General features: G+C 64.8%; 3 protein-coding genes across 3 annotated transcripts; 1 reads left to right on the top strand and 2 right to left on the bottom strand.

Moving 5' to 3' along the window:
- The first annotated feature begins 2,042 nt into the window (after window positions 1–2,042).
- Window positions 2,043–7,988, top strand: TBXA2R (thromboxane A2 receptor). Its single transcript, XM_030966750.1, has 3 exons — window positions 2,043–2,137; window positions 6,157–7,066; window positions 7,485–7,988. The coding sequence occupies exons 2-3, from the start codon at window positions 6,260–6,262 to the stop codon at window positions 7,734–7,736; spliced, it is 1,059 nt and encodes a 352-aa protein (XP_030822610.1). The 5' UTR covers window positions 2,043–2,137; window positions 6,157–6,259; the 3' UTR covers window positions 7,737–7,988.
- A 262-nt stretch (window positions 7,989–8,250) lies between these two features.
- GIPC3 (GIPC PDZ domain containing family member 3) lies at window positions 8,251–10,695 on the bottom strand. Its single transcript, XM_030966816.1, has 6 exons — window positions 10,447–10,695; window positions 9,837–10,022; window positions 9,371–9,551; window positions 8,871–8,983; window positions 8,676–8,757; window positions 8,251–8,402 (listed from the first exon to the last, which is right to left on the bottom strand). The coding sequence occupies exons 1-6, from the start codon at window positions 10,693–10,695 to the stop codon at window positions 8,251–8,253; spliced, it is 963 nt and encodes a 320-aa protein (XP_030822676.1).
- A 263-nt stretch (window positions 10,696–10,958) lies between these two features.
- On the bottom strand, window positions 10,959–17,386 carry HMG20B (high mobility group 20B). The gene is given in 10 exon segments (XM_030966814.1): window positions 10,959–12,140; window positions 12,813–12,945; window positions 13,349–13,564; window positions 13,738–13,813; window positions 14,088–14,140; window positions 14,249–14,369; window positions 14,555–14,758; window positions 15,006–15,038; window positions 15,040–15,106; window positions 17,349–17,386. Coding segments are annotated over 10 exon segments (954 nt in total). The 3' UTR covers window positions 10,959–12,127.
- Between the last annotated feature and the right edge of the window lie 3,155 nt (window positions 17,387–20,541).

Below are 20,541 nucleotides of genomic sequence, written 5' to 3'. Positions count from 1 at the left end.
TTCAGGGTTGGGCTGGGATGGCTGGTGTTGGTCCCACCAGATGATGACCAAGGGCGCAGCCACACTCCTCTGGGATCACCCCACATGGCTCCATCCCCACAAGCCCCCAAACCCCAGGGTGTATGCCTGTTCAGGCAGGAAGGATGAGGTGCTGGTGAGTAGTGCTCAGGAGTGCAGGAAACCTCTGCCCTGGCTTCACCAAGAGACCATTTCCTACCTGCATCCACTCTCTCCCCAGTACAGGCCCATGGTGCAGGGACTTAGGAGTCTGCCCAGGTCCCCCAGCACTAGGACAGAGGCAAGCCTGCTGTGCAAGGGCCTCCAAGCCCTTGGGGGCTGCCCCATGGCTCAGGGAAGTTGCCTTGTCCTGCTCCTGGCTCTGCTGGCAGGATCCAGCTGCAGAGCCACCATGGGAGCTGGCACTCAGGAGGCTCCCATTCCTGCCCTGGTCGCCCACACTTGTGGGGCTTGGCCTGCCTGCAGATGTTGGGGGGGAGGACCCCAACTGCCGTGGTCATGCACGTGGGTACCCCCTCCCCGTCCCACCGGACATCCCCAGGGCGAGCACCGGACACGTTCCCTGGCCTCTCTTTCCTGGCAGTTGTTTCCTGCTGCTCCCTGTGCAGGGGGGGTTTGGGGCTCTGCGCAGGAAGTGAGTGAAGGCCTGGCCAGGGAGGAGGAAATGGGGAAAAAAACCCAAACCCCAAAGCTGGTGGTTAGTGCCCTCCCTGCTCAGCTGCCAGGCAGAGCCTCCCTCCCCACAGCCCGTCCCTTTCCCTCCTGGGCACACACAGAGGTGGGGGAGCTCCCCCAAAACTGTCCCACTCTATCTCCAGCCAGAGCAGGGTCCATGTCCTCTTCCAGGCACGGCCTTTCCCTGCACGTCTGACTGCAGGTCCTGGATGGGGCCACACAGAGCTGCTGCAGCCTCCAGGCATGTGCTGGGGCCAGATCAGGGTCTGGATCCGGCTGAAGCCCCTGACGGCTTTCCCCTGACCTGGCTGCTCTCAGTGCTCCTCCCAGTCCTCGTTTCCCCCGCGTTTCGGGACAAGCTGCCACGGTGGTGCCCGGGTGGGGCAGTCGGTGGAGCTGCCCCGTGTCCCATCATCCGTGATGGGCTCAGCTCTCCCGGGCACACCCGGCCCCACCTGGGGCAGCAGCGGCTGCCGAGCCCCGCATTCCGCTGCCGGCGGGGCCGCTCCTGCTCCGGCGCTCGGGGCCAGCCGCGATCCGGCTCCGCGGGCCGGCCCTGCCTTCCGCCGCGGCTCTCGCTGCCACAATCTTTGCTCCAGCCCAAGGGGTGGCGGGACGATGGCTCTGCAGCCCCGCACTGCCGAGCTGGGGCCAGGAAAACCTGCCCGGGCATCCCACCCACAGCTGAGCGCCGAGCCGCTGTGCCCCCTGCTCGCTCGGGGTGTCCCCGCGGGCCCAGGCGCTCCCAGCTCCGAGGCCAGGGCCGAGCTCTGCCCTCCTCGGCGGAGCACGAGCACCAGTGACGGAGACTGTCGCTCCTGGGACCATGGGAGGGAGGGAACGCTGCCTGTGGACGTGTCACCCCCGCTGACTGCGGGTTTGGACAGCGCAGCGACATCCCGAGCTCGGAGCTGCCGGGCTGGGAAAAGCGCCGTGAGGCGAATCCCGGCAGGGACGGCCGGGGCTGCGGGAGCACCCAGGGACCCCAGCCCTCGGCCCGGCCGGCGCCCGGAGCCGCCTCTCCCCTCGCGGGTCCGGGGTCGCTGCGGGGCTCGGCGGGGACGGCCGGAGCACCCCCGCCTCCACAGGGACTCGCCCGAGTAAAGCAGCGAGCAACGGGGCGGGAGCGCAGCCCCGACCGGACCCAGCCGCGGGTGCCTCCGCCGGGGGGGCTCCGGGCGCCGGCACCGGGGGGGCTGCACCGGGGGACGCTGCCCGGACCGGGGGCGATGGGGCCGGGGGCCACCCCCGCCTGAAGGCCCGGCCCGAGCAGGGAGGCAGCGGAGAGGGACGGGGCCGGTTCCGGGGGGCGCGGCGAGCCCGGCCCTTCCCCCGCCCCGCGGCGGAGCCGAGCCGGGCCGGGCTGAGCCGAGCCGAGCCGAGCCGAGCCGAGCCGAGCCGAGGCCGAGCCGAGCCGAGCCGGGTGGGTCCCGCCGGCAGCGAGGTAGGGCTCGGGTCTGCGCGGGGAGGGAAGGCGTTGGAGGGGGCGAGAGATTCGGGGCCAAGGGACAAAGAGCCCGGGAGGCTGGGATGGACGGACAGAGACGGGGATGGGCGGACAGACCGCCGGGATGGCTCTGCGCGGCTCCTGGGGCTGTGTAGGACGGTCGGGTCTCCAGCGGCTCCCAAGGCTCCCGGCGCGCTCGGCCTCGCACACAGCCCCGAGGATCGAGGGGCGTTTCGAGGGAGGGGAAGCGGAGACCCCATAGTGGGGGACGGACACGTGGTGACCCCGCTGCCCCCACTGTCTGTCTGTCTGTCTGTCCCCGGGACCGAGGGTCCACGACAGGCATCTTCGGCGTCCCGTCGGAACCAGGATTTGCTTTCGGGGCTCCCCCGCCGGGACGGGTCCCCCCGCCCGCCCCCTGTGCCGCTGTCTCTTCTGGGAAGAGCCGAGAAGGACGAGGAAAGGCTCAGGAAAGGGCCGGGAAAGGAAGGGTCCATTTCGGGCTGTAGGAGTGGGCGGCCCAGCAGCCTTGAAGCCCTCGAGATGCCGCGGCGCTGCGGGCGGGGGCCCGGGTGCCCCCGGGCTTCTGCACTCCAGGACACCCGGGCTGATCCTCCCGACACGGCCTGCCCGGCTCCAGGGCCCTGGGGAATGGGGATGGTGCCAGCTGCTTCCCAGTCAGACGAGAGGTTGGGGACCTCTGCCCTGGGCCACAGCAGGGACAGGGAAAACCCTGGCGAGGACGGTTACCATGCCTGGCAGGAACCATCCCGTGTGTCACTGCTTCCCAGAAATGTCCTCTGTCCGGGGAGTCCTTGGGATGTTTCTGCTCTAGGCCAAGCCAACTTCATCAGGAGCAAGTCCTTGTGATTGTTGTGGGTCCAGGGAGGAACACTGATGCTCTGCCAAGTCCTCATCCCCACGGCCTTTCCTGTCCTGGCTGATGACCTCGAACTGCTTTGATACCCCAGAGCCCCAGGCTGGAGGGAGGTGGCGGTGGGACCGCACCCATCCCTGGCAGGTGACGCAGTGTCCCGTGGGACCGCTTGCACCAGCGGGAGCAGAGAGAAGGGATCATGCAGGAAGGGCATTGTCCTGGAGAGGACAGCAAGTGGGATGTGGGATAAATACAAACACAAGGGATAAAAGCAGACACCCAGCAGCATCCTCTGCATGGCTGCCCTGTGGCTCAGCACCACATCCAGGGGCAGACCCCAGGCCGAGGGTACCATGGGGTGTGGGGGGAGTCGCTGCTGTCTGCTTTGGGGGTCCCTTTGCAGGTGTGTGGTGTCTCTCCCTGCCCCCACCCCAGCCTGATCTTGCAAGCCCTGTCCAGGCCCATGCCCAGTCCTGCCTGGGGAAGCAGCAGGCTGGGGCAGAGGCTGATAAGGAGCAGCCTCCCACACTCCCCATCTGCCTTTCCCTCACTGCCCTCGGATGTGGCCAGGGCAGGAAGCAGTGCCCAGCAGGGGCAGGGCAGCCTTGGTGCATCTGCAGCAGGACCCAAACCTGCCAGGAGCCCTGCACACCCCGCTGCCAGTGCCTCACAGCCTCCAGCAGGACATTTTAGAGCTTGCTCCTCTCCTCTGGGGTTTTACCCCAGCACCCTTTGCCAAACCCTTGCTTCCCTGACATGTCCATTTTCCTGGGTCCAGAACCCCAAACCTGAGCACAGGAGGTCACTGGGGGCAGTCACTGGGCTCAGGATTTCTCTTCTGCAGTGGCTGCCTGTGATGGGGGGAAATGGCAAGTGGGGACCCCCAGCCCCACAGGAGCCCCTTCCCAGAGGCAGCCCTGGTGTGTTCTGGCACAGAAGGGGTTCCCTCGCTCCCAGCCCTGCAGCTCTGGGTGGCCCCTTGTAAATATTGGGCTCCTCCAAGTGCTGTGCCCAGCTGAGGCAGCTCTGCGCAGGGGGGTCCCAGTGCTCAGCCCCTGAGCCCAGCTCAGAGCCCCCCGAGCCCCAGGGTCCCTGTCCAGGCCCAGTGGGGCCCAGGCTGTGCTTTTGTCAGGGCAGGAGGTGCAGGGAGGACAGGGAGGGGATGTGGGTAATGGTGAGATTTTGGAGCTTCTGGAGCTGCTGCCTCCTTGCCTGGCCAAGGTGCCACTGCAGGGAGACGCCCCTGGCACTGGACACTGTAGGAGGGGTCATTCCCTGCCCCTGTGAGGTAGCAGGGATAGCAGGGGGGCTCTTGGACCCCAGTGAGCAGAGGGAGCACCCTGGGACAAGGGGAACAGGTTGGGGACAGCCCCCTGAGCAGCGTGGGCAGGCAGGTGGCAAGGGACAGCTGGAGGGGGACTGGCACACCAGGCACTCGCGTGGCACTGCTGTGGGGCAGGGGTGACTTTGTCACCTCTCACAGGACGTGGGAAAGGCTGGTGACTCCTCGGGGTCTCAGAACGTCATGCTGAGGCCTCAGCACGTGTCTGCAGGGCCGACGCCTCTGGGGCTGAGGCGCTCCCTCGGGGAGCAGTGAGAACAAACAGCAGCGAGTTTTCACTCTTGGCTCATGGAAAAAGCCGGGCTCACCCTCACAGTGATTCACCAGCGTGCTCTGCCAGCCCCCCACACAGGACAGCAGAGGGATGGGGCCGAGCCACCACCGCCATCCCTGGCCCTTTCCCTGCCCCCAGGGCTGCCGGTCCCGGGGCACGGCCGGTGCTGGGGCACGGGCACCACGGGCAGGGTGCTGGCACCCTGTGTGTCCCTATCCCCGTGTGTCACCGGGCTGAGGCCCCAGAGGATGTCGCAATGCCTGGCCCCGTCCCAGCCCGGCCGGGCTGTGGGATCAGCGCCTGCTCGGCTGTGTGCGGGGGCCAGAGAGGGGCTGGCACTGAGGGGTGTCTGGGTGAGGGACAGGGCATGGGGACCCAGAGCCAGGCCAGTGATGGACCAACAGCCAGGGCTGGCAATGATCAGAGTTGGTGTGAGGTTTGACTTCTGTGAGGGACAGAAGACAGGTGGCAGTGCCACCGTGCACAAGGGAGGAGCTCTGCAGTGGGGGCTTTACAGGGCTGGTGTGTTGGGGTAGGGCTGGGCATCCCACTGGGGCCACTGGGCTGAGGACCATGTCAGCCAGGAGGGTGGGCTGGGGCAAGTGAGGTGGCAAGAACATCCAGCCTGGAGAAATGGGTCCTGGGAGGAGAGGAGGGGTGTGGTCCCTGTGGGGGTCTGTGCCCCAGGTTGTCCAGTCCCCACTATTGCCATGTTTCTGTCCTGTCCCACATCATCCCGTTTGCAGCCTGGACTAATTTGCAATGCTCACAGCCATGTAGGACCAGGAGCTGGACTTGATGAACCTTGTGGGTGCCTTTCTACTCAGGATACCCCATGATTCTATGATTTCCAGATGCTTCCTGGCCCAAGCAAGGCAGCGTGGCACTGACCAGGCTGTCAACCACCACAGCCATCCCTGTCACACCCTGTCCTGGTGACAAACCCACAGCTCCCACTGTGAGGGATGCCAGGAAGCCACAGCTGCTCTGTCACCCACACTGGCTGTGGTTTGGACACAGTGCCAGGGCTGCAGAACAGCCTCAAACCTGTACCTCAGGTTTCCCCAGCACTCTGGAGGAATGGGGCATCTTCACAATGAGCCAGGGGTTTACGCTCAGGGGCGGGCAGAGTTTCAGGATCATGCCTTGGTGCAGCCTGGGTGATGGCCCAGGGATCTCTGGCTGAGTCCCCCCGGGCAGGAGGGAGCCAGGCTGTCAATGCTGAATTTCCCCCAGCACCTTCTGTGCTGGGATTCAGACTCATGGCTGCAGCCCCATGTGGCTCCTGGCCCGGGACAGTTAATCCCAGCAGCTGGAGGGCTGCAGCCCTTGGCCCCCTCTGCAGCTGCGCCTGGGGGTGGCACAAGCCAGGTCCCGCCCTGGTGTCCCCTCCATGGGCTGGGGCCCCACCCTGGTGTCCCTCTCCACAGCCCCTGGAGGACCCCATATCTGCAGGCTGAGGATGGATGATGGGTGGGCCTGGCCATAGGGAGCAGCCCTAAATTCCCTCTGTTCCCCTGCAGGGCAAGGCAGGATTGGTGCCGGCAGCGGCGGGGGGCTCCAGCCATGGAGCAGAGCCAGGCCGGGGCCTGAGGCTGCTGGAAGGAGCAGGAGGGGGTGCAGGACATGGAGCCCCCCAACAGCAGCACGGCCGGGCAGGCAGCCTCGTGCTTCGGGGTGTTCAATGCCAGCGATGGCCGTGCCAGCGCACAGAACAGCATCGCCTCTCCCTGGTTCTCCACAGCCTTCGGCCTCATCGGCCTCTGCTCCAACCTCTTTGCCCTCTGCGTCCTGGTCAGCTCCTCCCGCAAGCTCTCCAGCCAGGCCCGCTCCTCCTTCCTCATCTTCCTCTGTGGGCTGGTGGTCACAGACTTCATGGGGTTGCTGGTGACAGCCTCAGTCATCATCCCCTACCACTTCACCAAGTTCTCCTGGGCCAAGGTCGACCCTGGCTGCCACCTCTGCAACTTCCTCGGCTTCTCCATGGTCTTCTTCGGGCAGTGCCCACTGCTTCTGGGGGCCACCATGGCCGGGGAGCGCTTCGTGGGCATCAACCGCCCCTTCTCCCGCTCCACCAGCCTCTCCAAGCGCCGCGCCTGGGCCATCGTGGGGCTGGTGTGGGGCTTCTCCTGCTTGCTGGGACTGCTGCCGCTCTTCGGGCTGGGGCGCTACACGCTGCAGTTCCCCGGCTCCTGGTGCTTCCTCACCCTCCTGCCCGACACTGGCGATGTCGTCTTCTGCCTGCTCTTTGCACTGCTGGGCATCCTCTCCGTGCTGCTCTCCTTCGTCCTCAACACCGTCAGCGTGGTCACGCTCTGCCGCGTCTACCACGACCGTGAGTCGGTGCAGCGGCGCCGTGACAGCGAGGTGGAGATGATGGTGCAGCTCGTGGGCATCATGATCATCGCCACCATCTGCTGGATGCCCCTCCTGGTGAGGCCTCTGTCCTGGTGTGCCCCATCACCACCTCTCTGTGTCCCTCCTGGCTCTTCACGTCCCCCTGTTCCTCCTTGTGGGGTCTCAGTCTTGGTGTGCTCCCCCGAGCGTCACTCTTGGGGCTTGGTGTCCTCCACCCCTCACAGTGAGGTCCCAGCTTTCAATGTGTCCCCTCCATGTCCCTGCTAGGGAGGTCCTAGGTCTGCAGGTGTCCCCTTGGTAAGACTTCCCCTGCTGGTGTCCCCCTGCCACCTCTCTACACCCCGAGTTGGCCCCTGGTGACAGGCAGAGCAGTGCCCCAAACCAGGCCAGGACTCCTCCCAGGGGTTCAGTGTCTTGACCTTCATCACTTCCCCACCCTGGAGCAGCTCATGGATCGATCCTCCACTGACATTTTGTCCCCTTCTCCCCCCAGATCTTCATTGTGCAGATGGTCCTGCAGCCCCTGCCTGGCCAGGCCCAGGTGCTGCCCACGGACACGCAGGAGATGCTGCTGATCTACATCCGCATGGTCACCTGGAACCAGATCCTGGACCCCTGGGTGTACATCCTGTTCCGCCGGGCCGTGCTGCAGCGTGTGTACCCCCGGCTGCCCCCCCGGCCCTCCCTCGCCTCCCTCAGCCCCTCCCTGCCCCGCAAGCTCACCGCCAGCTCCGTGCTGCAGTAGCACCTAGTGAGGGGCACTGGGCAGGGGGACGCAGCCATCCCCCCCCTCACCCACGGTGGATCCTCATCACCTGCATCCAGGGCCTTCCCCCCACAAGCCCGATAGCCAAGGGGCTGTCAGGGGGCTGCTTCCCCCTCCCTGCCCCAAATAAAGCACAGCTCGTGCAGCTCTTGGTGCCTGCTGGGGGTGACCACCTGAGGGGGGCACAGGGAGGGTACCTGGGGGGAACCCACCCTGCTGACAATCAGAGCAACAGCCCTTCTCCTCCTGTCTGTCCTTTAATGAGCCACAGCCGCTGCCCACCACATTTGGGATTGTGCAAGGGGGACCCTCAGGAAGGTGGGTGGGTTGGGTGCCTTCTGCCCCCCAAGCCAAGGGACAGATCTAGGTGCTGCTCAGGAGGGTGTGGGGGACAGGATGGGGACCCCCACCAGCACCTCAGCCCCAGATGGGGTGGGGATGAGGTGAGGGCGTGGGGAGGGGACAAAAGTGAGGGGCAACACCTGCCCCCCAGCTACTCCTTATCCCCCTTGGGGTGGCAGACAGCTGCCCACACCTCGGCCACGAACTCCTGGGGGAAGGCGAACTCGCCCAGCACCGAGTCCAGCCCCTGGGCAAGCTGGGCCGCGCTGGGGCTGCCCTTGGCTGCCTCCACCATCGTCGAGGCTGTTGGGGAGAAGAGGGAGGTAAGGGCCAGTGTGAGGGGCTGGGACAGGAGCAGGGGCTGAGTCAGGATCTGGAGCTGTAGCAGGGGAAGAGGCAGGAGCTGGGGCGGGAGGAGGAGCTGGGGCAGTGCAGGAGGAGGAGCTGGGGCAGTGCAGGGGCTGGGGAAGGGGCAGGGGCTAGGGCAGGGTTGGGGTGGGAGTGAGGGTCAGGACAGGTCAGTGGTAGGGGCAGAGGCAGGGTCAGCTCCGGGTCGGGGTCCAGGCCCCTCCTCACCCAGGTCGCTGTCGCGGATGCCCATGTAACTCTCCAGAAGATCATCCACCCGCCGGGCGGCTTCCTCCTCGGAGGGGCTGGGCTGGGGGTGAGGCACCCAGGGTGAGCGCCAGGCAGCGCAGGGGATGCGGATCCCATCCCGGCACAGGGTGAGCAGCCATAGGCTCGGGGTGGGGGGCTCGGGGTGGGCCTTACCCCCTCCTCCAGCACGGCCGGGCCCTGTGTCCGCAGCCGCAGCGTTTCCTTCCCGCTGGCCACTCTGCCTTCGCCTGGGGATTTGCCTGTCCGTGTCCGCTGCCCGATCATGTCTGTGCCCCGGGGCGGGGGTGAGGGCCCGGGCAGGACCGGGCGTCCCCAGCCCCTCGCTGCTCACTGCCCGGCCATCCCCCAGCCCCCAGGGGCACTGCAGGGTGAGCCGTGTGTGGGACAGGGGGGCTGTCAGGGACACCCAGGGGTGCAGGGGGGAAGTGCTCGTGGTTTTGGGGTGCTCACAGATGCTCAGGACAACACTCACAGAGCAAGGGGGTGCCCGTGGGGGCACGAGCAGGTGTGAGGACCCCCATGTGAGTGCCCCAGAGCTGTGGGGTACACACACACAGGGGGCAGTGAACCCTGGGAGGCACTCCAGGGCCACAGGGGGCTGGGGACGATCCCAGGGTCCCCAGGGCAAGAGCAGGGGGACCTTCCCAACTCACCGAAGGCCTTTTTCGGCTGGACCAGGCGGAGGGTGAAGGGCTGAGCCCGCGGCAGCTCCCGCAGCATCCGGGCCACCTCGTAGTGCCGGCAGCCCACGATGGTGTGGTCGTTGATGGCCTCGATGCTGTCCCCCACACACACTGTCTGCAGTCGGTTGATGATGCTCCCCTCCTTGATCCTCTGGGGACCACGGTGGGACAGGGACACACGGCACAATGGGACAGTCAGACGCAGCCCCATCCCAACCCACACGCAACCACCTCGGGCATCCCATGCCCTTTGGTAGCCAGGTCAGGCAGGGAAGCCCTCCCAAACATCCCCACGGCATGGGAGATCCCCAGGGCCAGGGCAGACCCAGGGAAGGACTGGTGTGGGGAGTCAGGGAGGAGCCTGGTCCCAGGGAGAGGATGTGCAGGGGATGTCACCTGCAGGGCCACAGTCCCCAGGGCTGCTCCAGGGGTTCACCTTGATGAAGGCGTAGCCGGCCCCGTTGTCTGTGATGGTGAGCCCAAGCGCGTCCTCTGTCTTGGTCACCTCCACCTCCTTGGTCTCACCCCGGACGTGGGCAAAGATGAAATCCTCCAGACCAATCTGCCCCCCCAGCAGCTTCTGCATGTCCACTTTGTGCGTGTTGAGCGTGCAGAAGAGGATCTGCCCCAGGAAACCCCGTCAGCAGGGACTGGGGATGCCCCAGTAGGGCAAGAGATGACAGAGGTGCCACGGCTGGCTCAGGGGGATTCAATCAGATCTGGGCACCGCTAGAACAGAGGGGCCCAGGGACCCCCAGCCTGCCTGGAACCCTGCACTGCCCCATCCATGTGCACCTTCCCCCAGCTCCAGGCAGCTGGAATCAGCCAGGACCTGGCAGCCACGGCTCCCTGCCCACATACAGAGGGTAAAGTGAAGCACAGAGCCCCCAAGCTCCCCCCAGAGGAGCCAATACAACCCTGAGGCCATAACAGTCTTGCAGAAAATTTTGGGGACTACATTTGCAAGCATCTGGGGACTTGGGGGAGCACAGGCCACAGACAGTGCCTCAGGGTGAGTGACCCCGCCCCAGACCGCAGCCCCTCACCTCGGTGGGCGAGATGTCGAAGACCTCGGCGATTTTGGCGTAGAGCTCCTTGACGTTGGTGAAGCCCTCGATGCGGCCCGTGGGGCTGCCGTGGGCCAGCTGCGTGTGGAACACCAGCCTGGGCCGGGCGCGGGGAGCCCGGGGGGCTGCGGGCCCGGCCGGCTCGGGGGTCCCCGGCTCCTGCCCCACGCCGTTCTCCATGGGGCCGCCCTCGGGGGGCTGCCGGCCGTGCCTGCCCGCCCGTTGCATCCCTGCGGCGCTGCTGAATTATGGATGGGGCTGGCTCCCCGCCGGCCGTAAGGCGATCCCCGCACCCGGGAACCTGAGCCGGTGGTGCAGGTCACCCGCGGGGATCGGGTGAGCTCTGCCACGTAGGAAGAGCCCCGGCCCCGAGCCAGCACCATCACATCCCCCCAGGCGGGGCTGGGGGCTGCAGTGATGGGCTCAGGGCTGCCACGCACGGATCCACCCCACAACCAAGCCCGGGATCAGCTCCAGAGCTCCCGCTGAGCACAAACACACAGGGACCAGAGCGGTTTTCTCCCACATTTATTTGCTCCCATCTCCATCCCCTGCGCAGCGGCAGCAGGAGATGGCAAATGGCAGATGCACAGCGCAGGCCCGGCAAGCGAGGGAGGGGTGGGAACACCCCGGTCCCCGGCAGAGCCAGGGCCAGGGCCAGGCCCATGTAGTGCTAAGTAAGAAAATAAGACACTCTCTAATTACACAGTCTGAGATTAATGACAGGCAGTCCCGGGGACACCAAGCCTGACCCCGGTTGCCAGCACAGTGGTCCCACAAGAGCAGGGGGGCTCAGGCAAAAGGGGCAGGAGGCAAAAGCCAGTGCAGCACACCCAGGGTCCCTGCGGGGCAGGAAGGGGTTGGTCACAGCTCCCCTGCTACAGGGTCCCCACCCTAGGACAAGGTGGGTCCCAGCTCCCCTCTTCCAGGGGTCCCCCACCATGGGAGGGGGTCAGTCCCAGCTCTCCTCTGCTCCCTGTCCCAGGAGGGGGTCACAGTTACAGCTTCCCTCTGGTCTAAAGAGTTTTATTGCTTTCAGGAGCTCACTGCCTGGTCCCAGACACAGAGGGGAAGGAGGGGAGCCAAGCAGGGTGACAGGGGCAGAGGCTGAAGGCACGTATCAAATAAAAGCTGAGGCAGGTGGTGGGAAGGAGCTGCCCTCAGGCCCTTGCAGGGATGGGACCAAGAGGTTCCCAGGCTGGCCAGGGGACAGGAGGCAGCACCAGAACCAAGGGGGTCCCAGTCACCCCCCACTGCCCCCATTCCCCACAGCCTCAGTTCACCCTAAAGGGATGTGTCCACTCCAGGCCCAAACCCACCAGTGCCTCCCCTGCCCCAGACAGGCTTCAGGGAGCCCCTGGTTGGCAAGGCAGGGCTGGGGGCCCAGGGGAGAGCCAGGGGTGCTCACACCAATGCTGACCCTCTCCCAGCACTGCCCCAGCTGGGCTCTCAGCCCTGTCACCGCTTGTTCCCCAAAGCTCAAGGTCCCTGGAGCTGGTGCAGCCGTGGGTCGGGTGGTCTGGGCTGGGGGTCTCGGCTGCAGGAAGGTGCAAGGGGCAGAGGGAGCAGCCAGAGCCCCTGCAGAGACTGTCCCCTGAGTGAGCTCCAAGGGACAGACCCAGGATCCAGCCAGGTCCGGGGTCTTGAAGGACTGGTCCGCTCACAAGTGTTCACTGAGAAGGGAGAAAAGCACAGCTGAGTCACAGAATCCCACAATGGCTTAGATTGGAAGGGGGCCTAAAGTTCATCCAGCTCCTCCCCTGCCATGGCAGGGACACCTTCCACCATCCCAGGCTGCTCCAAGCCCCGTCCAACCTGGCCTTGGGCACTGCCAGGGATCCAGGGGCAGCCCCAGCTGCTCTGGGCACCCTGTGCCAGGGCCTGCCCACCCTGCCAGGGAACAATTCCTGATTCCCAAGATCCCATCCAGCCCTGCCCTCTGGCACTGGGAGCCATTCCCTGGCTCCTGTCCCTCCAGGCCTTGTCCCCAGTCCCTCTGCAGCTCTCCTGGAGCCCCTTCAGGCCCTGCCAGGGGCTCTGAGCTCTGCCTGGAGCCTTCTCTTGTCCATGTGAGCAGGCCCAGCTCTGCCAGCCTGACTCCAGAGCAGAGGGGCTCCAGCCCTTGGAGCATCTCCATGAGCTTCCCTGGACTTTTTCCAACAGATCAGCACCTTTGGACATGGGGACAGCTCCTGGATTCAAGGACTGGGCTTCCCTCTCCCACAGCTCCCTGGAACAGCTGCACCATTCTCTGCCCATCTCTGTCCACACCTTTCCTGCTCAGCTCCCATCACCACCAGCTGGAGTTCAACCCTGCAGTGCCACGCTCCCAGCCCTGCACCCACCTGGCAATCCGGGACAGGATCTCCTTGACACGCAGCACCAGCGGCTCGTGCTGCAGGGGGTTGCTCTCGATGGCACTATGCAGTTTGGCCATGTAGAAGTCCAGGGTGCTCAGCGTGGGGGTCTCCCCAGTGCCTGTGAGGTGACAGCCCAGTGAGCAGGACCAGCAGGTCCCCACTCCACCATGCTCATGTGCTGGGAACTACAGAAGGGATCCCAGCACCAGATGCCATCTCCTGCAGTGGCACAAGCCCAGGAGCACAAGGATTTTGGCCAATCTGTGTTGCAGCTGTGAGTGTGACTCCAGAGAAGGAGAGATCCCAGCCTGCCCTGTCCCAGGACAGGGAAGCCAGCTGGCTGTCACATCCCTGGGCTTCCCAGACAGCTCCCATGTGCTGCAGGATGCCCCCCCAGCAGCAGATGGGCACTTAGCACCACCCCACTGCCCCACAGTGCTGCCCTGTATGGGATGGGGGACCCCTCGGTGCCCAGGCAGGGGTCCCAGCAGTCGGGGGGTCCCACAGCTGCCCCAGCTCACCGGGGATGGGGAGGGAGGCGAAGCTGGCAGTGAGGGCCTGCCGCACGGACTGGAGCTGCTGCTGCAGGGCCAGGGTCTGCCTCTCCTCCTGCACCAGCTCCTGCTCCAGCTTCTCCTTGGCGCAGTTCATGCTCTCCGTGTGCTTTTGCAGGATGGCATTCTGCTCCTCAAACTCCGTGTTCATCTTGCGCAGGCGCCGCAGCTCGGCCTCCCGGGCTGTGGGACAGCACCGTGTCCGTGGGGACAGGCCCTGGAGAACCCCTCATCCCAAACCCAAACCCCGGCCCACACACGGCTCTTCCCAGCAGCTCTGTGTCCCCAACGCCCAGGCTCTAGCCAGGACCTGCTCCCTCCACACAGCCTTCCCAAGGACCCTCCACAGCCCCTACCCTTGTTTTGGTCCAAGAACTCCTCGGTGAAGATGGGCACATCGAAGGTGGAGAAGGTGTCGCTGCACTCACCAGCCTGAGGGACAAGAGGGAGGGGTTGGGCAGGGCTGGGCCCACCAGAGGGGACCCCAACACCTTGGGGCCGGGCTGATGAGGGCACCAGGACAGGGTGAGGGCTAGCCCTGTCTGGCAAGTGGGGAGGGAGGACAGCTATGCTCTGCCTCCCACCTCCCCAGGAACCTGGGACTCACAGCCCCAGACCTCCCTCTGCCCACCCACACCTGCAGCCAGCCCAGCAGTGTGATGTGCCTCAGTTTCCCCACACACACGCAGATCTGACAGAGCCTTACCTTGTGTGGGTGCCCGTTGAGTAGGGTGTTCACACCCACCGTGCCCACGTCCTCTGCAGGGGAGGAAGGAGGTCACTCAGGGCCCAGCCTCATGTCCCCAAAAAGCTCTGGGAGCACCTGGCTGGATCCTGGATCCTGCAGCCATTGCTCCCACAGCCCACCTTTTTTGATCTTTTTCTCCTGGATCTTCTCTGTGCACATTTTGTAGGCCTCTGACTGCTGGTACTCCCGCAGCTCCTTCATGTACTGCTGCTTCTCCCGCTCTGCCTCGTCCAGGTACCGCTGTGGTGGGTCACAGAGGGGTTCAGCCTGACCCCACCCAGCCCCCCGGGAGCTGCTGACCCTCCCTGCCCAGCTCCCCCTCCCCAGCACTGGGCCCAGCACCTTTCTTGGAGCAAGCTCAGGGGTTTGGGGAGCAGGCTCTGGAGCTGCCCAGCCCTGGGGGGGTCTCCCCTGGGGGCCAGTACCTGCTTCTCTGAGAGCTGCAGTTTGCTCCACTCTGCTCCCAGCATCTTTGTGATCTCTGGGAAGGGCAGGTCGGGATGCTGCGTGCGGATCTGCTCGCGCCGCTCGTTCAGGAAGCGCATGTAGCCCGTCACGGGGGCTTTGGGGCCATTGGGAAGGATCTTCTTCCTCTTCTTGCCCTTGGGCCAGCCCCTCTTCTTCACCGGCTGGCACCATGGGGAAGGGACAGCCCATCAGGGATCAGAGCCATTGCATCAGGGAGCAGCCCCCAGGCCCAGCAGGGCCATGCAGCCCTCAAGGCAAAGTCTGAGCCTTTCCCTGGCCCATGGCCACAGCCACGGACTCACATGGGCTGGTGCAGGGCGAGCATAGGGGCAGGGACAGCCCCAGGCTGGGCACTTGGGCCCCACTCCCAGGGATGGTGTAAGAAGGGATGCGGGCTCTGGGACTCACCTCCTCCTCCGGCTTCTCGCCGCCCACCCGCGCCTGATTCTCCCTTCTCCTGTTTGATGGCCACCAGGAAGTTCCCATGCTGAGCCTTGCCCGTGGCGTGTCTGCAGCCAGAGAGTACTGTCAGAGAGCGCTGGGACACCACGGGGACCAACAGTGACACATCCCCCAGCAGCATGAGCTCACACTCACCAGATTCCCCAAACCCAGCACTGGCCATGGAGCCCTTGTTCCCATGAGGGGAGGCTACAGCAGAGCCATGGCACTGAAGCAGAGCCCAGCACCTGAGCAGGGCAGCCCTGCACACTAAAGCTGCCCTGAGGTCTGGGGGCAGCCCTGGGACTCCTCAGGGACATTTGGATGGGGGTTGGCTCTTGGGGTCAGGTAACATTGACAGTCACATCCCTGCCTGTCACCTGGGCTTGGGACACATCTTAGTGGGGAGTCCCAAGGGACTCTGTAAAGGAGCAGGAGCCACAGGGGTTTGGATCCTGGCACCAGGGGCACCACCTGGAAGCATCACCCACACCCCAGGAACCTGGAGGCAGAGGGTGAGGGCAGGGCACTGGCTTGAGCTGCTCCAGCCACAACCACCCCAGCAGGTTTGTGCTGCCTGTGACACCTCCCCAGCACCTTGAGCGGCTGCAGGGCCCAGCCCCTGTCCCCAGGTCACTGCCACGGCTTCATGGATCAGCAGCTGCTTCAGGCAGAGCCTCCCTGCCCCACCGAGCACCCTGGGTGGGTAGAGCCTCCATGTCCCACCACAGCATCACACTGGGGCTCCTCAAGCCCCCTGGCAACTCCTCCAGCTGGCTCCATCTCCCAGCCCTGTCCCATTCACACCCCAGGGTCCTCAAGGCAGCTCCTGCTCTGCTGGAAACGTCCTCACCACATCAGGGGAGCCACAAAGGGCTCCTGAGTATCACCAAGTGATACTGAGTGATCCTGAGTACCACCAAGCGATGCTTGCTTGGGTTCCAACCAGGTCCCCAGACTTGGGAACCAGCCCAGGGCCAAACACAAGCCCTGGCACAGACATGTGCCAAAGCCACAGCGATCCCAACCTGCTCAGGATGCACCTTGGAATTTCCCTTGTGTTTGCCACATCATGTAACTGGAGCAAACCCCAATCCCCACAGAGACCCCAAGCTACCAGTAGCCATTTATCACCCAGACGAGCCATCCTTGCAGTTAATTTAGGGGGCCCCTTCTGTGAGCCTGACACTGCAGTGGCCCTTGTAGAAAAAGTGGGACAAGTTCCTCCACCAGGATCAGAGGCAACCAGTGCCACATTCACAAAAAACCCTACAGGAAGGTGTGAGACTGGCTCACTTCCAGCTCCTGAGGAAAAAGAACCCTCTGAGACTATGCAGGGTCATGGCCAGCCTCTGGCTTTATCAGCTGTAAGAGCAATGTTCCCAGTGATGTCCACAGCATCATCATGTTTGCCAGGAACACACTGACACCCTCCAGCACCAGACAGATCACCCTCCCCCCTCGTGATCCAGATTCCTCGAATGCCTAAGGATGTTTTAAAACGTAAAGTTATCTCAGGCAAGATTCCTCCTCAGCCAGTTCACTCTGGCATTCACCTCCTTCCACCTCTGAGGCACTTCCCCATCCACCACCCTCGTGTCAGGAGGGCCAAGGACAACTCAGGACAGTACAAGTCTCAGAGGATTTCAGCCCTTGCTGATTCTGATCTCTGAATATGCTTAGAATCACAGAATCCTGGAATATCCTGAGCTGGGAGGGACCCACAGGGATCATTGAGTCCAACCCTGCACAGGCACCCCAAGAACCCCACCCTGAGCAGCCCTGGGAGCTCCTGGAGCTCTGGCAGCCTTGGCACCATTCCCTGGGGAGCCTGGGCAGTGCCCAGCAGCCTCGGGGGGCAGAACCTTGCCCTGAGCTCCATGCCAAGGCCTGGCCCAGCTCCAGCCCTTGCTGGGCTCCTGTCCCTGTCCCAGAGCAGAGCTCAGCCCCTGCCCCTGTGCCTGCCCTGGGGAGGAGCTGCAGCCCCCGAGGGGCCTCCCCTCAGTCTCCTGGGCTGCAGCTGAACCAGCCAAGTGCCCTCAGCTGCTCCTCAGCCCCTTCCCCAGCTCTGTGTCCCTCCTCTGGGCACTCTCCAACAGCTTTGGATCCTTCTGATCCTGTGGTGCCCAAAGTGCCCCCAGCACTGGAGGTGAGGCTGCCCCAGGGCAGAGCAGAGTGGGACAATCCCCCTCAGCACACACAGACCACCCCCAAGGCTTGGAAGGGGATGAGTTTCTGCTGCTCTTTCACCAGGGGCACTGACACACACCAGGGTGGCCAGAGGAGGTTCTGGCAGGTGGTGGCACTTACAGCAGGGCGGCAGGCGGCTGCTTGGTGCTGTGGGCCATGGGCAGGGGTCTCGCTCAGTACCCTGTGGGCAGAGCACAGTTGGCACTGTCATCAGGCGGTGGTGCCCCTGCTGAAACCCCCCTCGGAGGTGTCTCCTTCATGGGGAAATCACAGAACCTCTCCCCAAATGACATCTCCTCCCCAGCCAGCCCCTCACTGGCCTCTCCACCCACCCCACCCCCCAGGATCCTGGCACAAGCTCCAGCCCGCTCCCACTGACCCACCCCCACCCCTCCCTGGGGGTGCCAGCGCAGCTCCCACGGGCTCCTCTCCCTTGCCCTCCTCCCACAGCGATCCCCAGCGCCCCCCGAGCCCTCCCCTGCAGACACCCCCCTTCCCGAGAGCCACCGCAGCCCCAAGAGCTTCATCGCGGTAACACCCCGCGCCCCTCACACCCCCAGTGCCCCCTGGCACCCCTCACCGGCCCTCCCCGTCCCGCCCTCCCTCTTGGGGTCCCATTGCAGCACCCCACTGGGCTCGCCCTCAAAACCCGCCCTCTATCCGCGCCTCCCCGAGCCCCTCCGGGATCCCCTCACAGGCTCCCCCCCACAGGATCCCCCCAGGAGCCCCCCTCCCAAAGGAACCCCCACAGGAGCCTCCCCCCACAGGATCCCTCCTCCCAGAGGAGCGCCCCTCCCAGAGGATACCCGCCCAGGAACCCCCCAGGAACGCCCCTCCCAGAGGATTCCCCCCAGGATCCCCTCACAGGCTCCCCCGACAGGATCCCCCCAGGAGCCCCCCCCCAAAGGACCCCCACAGGATGGAGCTCCCCACAGGATCCCCCCCCCCCCACAGGATCCCCCCAGAGGAGCGCCCCTTCCACAGGATCCTCTCAGAAGATCCCCCCAGGATCCCCCCAGGAGCCCCCTCCCAAAGGACCCCCACAGGATCGAGCTCCCCACAGAATCCCCCCTCCCACAGGATCCCCCCAGAGGATCCCCCCAGAGGAGCGCCCCTTCCACAGGATCCTCTCAGAAGATCCCCCCAGGATCCCCTCACAGGCTCTCTCCCCACACAGGATCCCCCCCAGGAGCCCCCCTCCCAAAGCACCCCCACAGGATCGCTCCCCCCCTCCCAGAGGATCCCCCCTCACAGGATCCCCGTCCGGACCCGCCGCCGCCGCCGCTCACTTGACCACGCCCCTCTATTATTATGCAAACGAGGCTCCCGCCTCAGCGCCCCCGATTGGCCGCTCGGCACCGACTCACTGAGCGCAGCCAGACGCGGGTTGGCTGGATGTGATGACGTCAGAGGGAAGCGGCGGAGGGGGATCGGGCCTGCGGGCGCGGCGCGCGCGCGCTGCTGGCGGCCCGACCAATCAGCAGCCAGCGTGAGGACGAGGAAGTATTGAGGAGAGGGCAGCGTCTTAAAGGGGCAACGACAAAGAGGAGGGGGCGCATCTCCAGTGGCCCGATGTGGGCAGCGCCTTAAAAGGGCAACGTCATGGCGGCGTCCCTCGGCCGCCGCCCCATCCCAGTGGGCCTAGTGTGTTCCCATCGCTCCCAGTAACCTCAGTGCCCACCCTGCTCCACCGCTCCCAGCAGCCCCCGTACCCACCCAGCAGGGGGTACCCATGACACCAATACTTATGCTAGAGTCCCAGTGCCCCCAGCACTCGCCCAACACTGCCTCCTGTCATCCCAGTACAGCCCATACTGGTCTCAGTGACTCCATTAAATACACAAGGGGAGGTCCCCCACGACATCCAGTCTGCTCCCAGTGTCTCCAGCATTCACACAGCTGGGGATACCCATGATGCCTGTAGTCACCACAGAGTCCCAGTGACCCTAATACTCCTCTCTAGAGGGTCTCAGTGCCCCCAGTACTGGCCGTACTGGTCCCAGTCACAACAGTACCTACTCAACAGGAGCTCCCAGTTGCCCAAGTAAGCCCACACCACTCCCAGTAACATCAGTATTCACCCAAGAGGGGGTGTCCCATGACTCCAGTAGCCACCCCAGAGTCCCAGTGACCCCAGTCCTCTCCCCCACACTGTCCCCAGCCACCCCAGTGGGGCCCATAATGGCCCCAGACACATCATTACCCAGAAGGTCCCAGTTGCCCCAGTACCCCCACACGACTCCTACTAACCCCAGTGCCCATCCAAGCAGGGGGTCCCCATGACATCTGCAGTCATCCCAGCATCCCAGTGACTCCCAGCTGACTGGTTCCAGCCCCCACAATCCCTGTACCCCCACTCCTGCAGTCTGGCACTCCCCACTTGGTGCATACTGGGGTGTGGGGTGACTGGGAGCAGTGTGATTGTGAACTGGGATCACTGGAACTCGGGCAACTGCGGCATCATGGGGACCCTCACTTGAATACCGTGGCTGCTGGGAGCACTGAGGGTGTACTGGTGTCACTGGAATTCTGGGATGCCTGCTGGCGCCATGGGGACCATCGCCGTGCTGGGGTGGGTACTGAGGTCACTGGGAGCAGTGTGGAGGTACTGGAGTGACTGGGGCATTCCCTGTGGGTAATGGGGCTGTTACAGGCAGCACTGGTGTGACTGGGAGCTGTGTGAGTGCTCTGGGGTCTGCGGGACTGCTATGGGCAGGGCAGGAGTGACTGGGAGTGTGGGAGTAATACTGGGATCACTGGGGAGAGCACTGGTGTGACTGGGAGCAGTACAGGACAAGTACTGGCGTGACTGGGAGCAGTGTGGGGACAGCACTGATGTGACTGAGAGCAGTATGGGGACATTACTGGTGCGACTGGGAGCAGTGTGGGGGTAATACTGGTGCAAGTGGGAGCAGTATGGGGGCAGCACTGGTGCGACTGGGAGCAGTGCCATGCTACTGGTGTGACTGGGAAAGGCGTGGGGGCAGCTGTGACATGTCTGGGAGCAGTGTGGGGACAGCAGCGGAGTCCCGTGGGATCGCTGTGGGGACAGCACTGGCGTACCCGGTGTAAGTGGGCGCTGGGATCGGTGGATCGCTGTGGGGAAGCACGGGTGTACCCGGTGTAAGTGGGCGCTGGGATCGGTGGATCGCTGTGGGGAAAGTGTACGTGTAAGTGGGGCTGGGATCGGTGGATGTTTTACGGTGTAGTGGGCGCTGCCCCGTCCCGCCTCCCCCCGCCCGGGCCGCCCCCCGCTCTCCCCGCCCAGGCCGGGTCCCCGCGGGATGCGGGGGATCAGCGGCGCCGGCCGGTC

This window comes from Camarhynchus parvulus, chromosome 28 (genome assembly GCF_901933205.1).
Source record: "Camarhynchus parvulus chromosome 28, STF_HiC, whole genome shotgun sequence".
Taxonomy (NCBI): Eukaryota; Metazoa; Chordata; class Aves; order Passeriformes; family Thraupidae; genus Camarhynchus; species Camarhynchus parvulus.
This window is presented reverse-complemented; position numbering and strand designations above follow the sequence as displayed.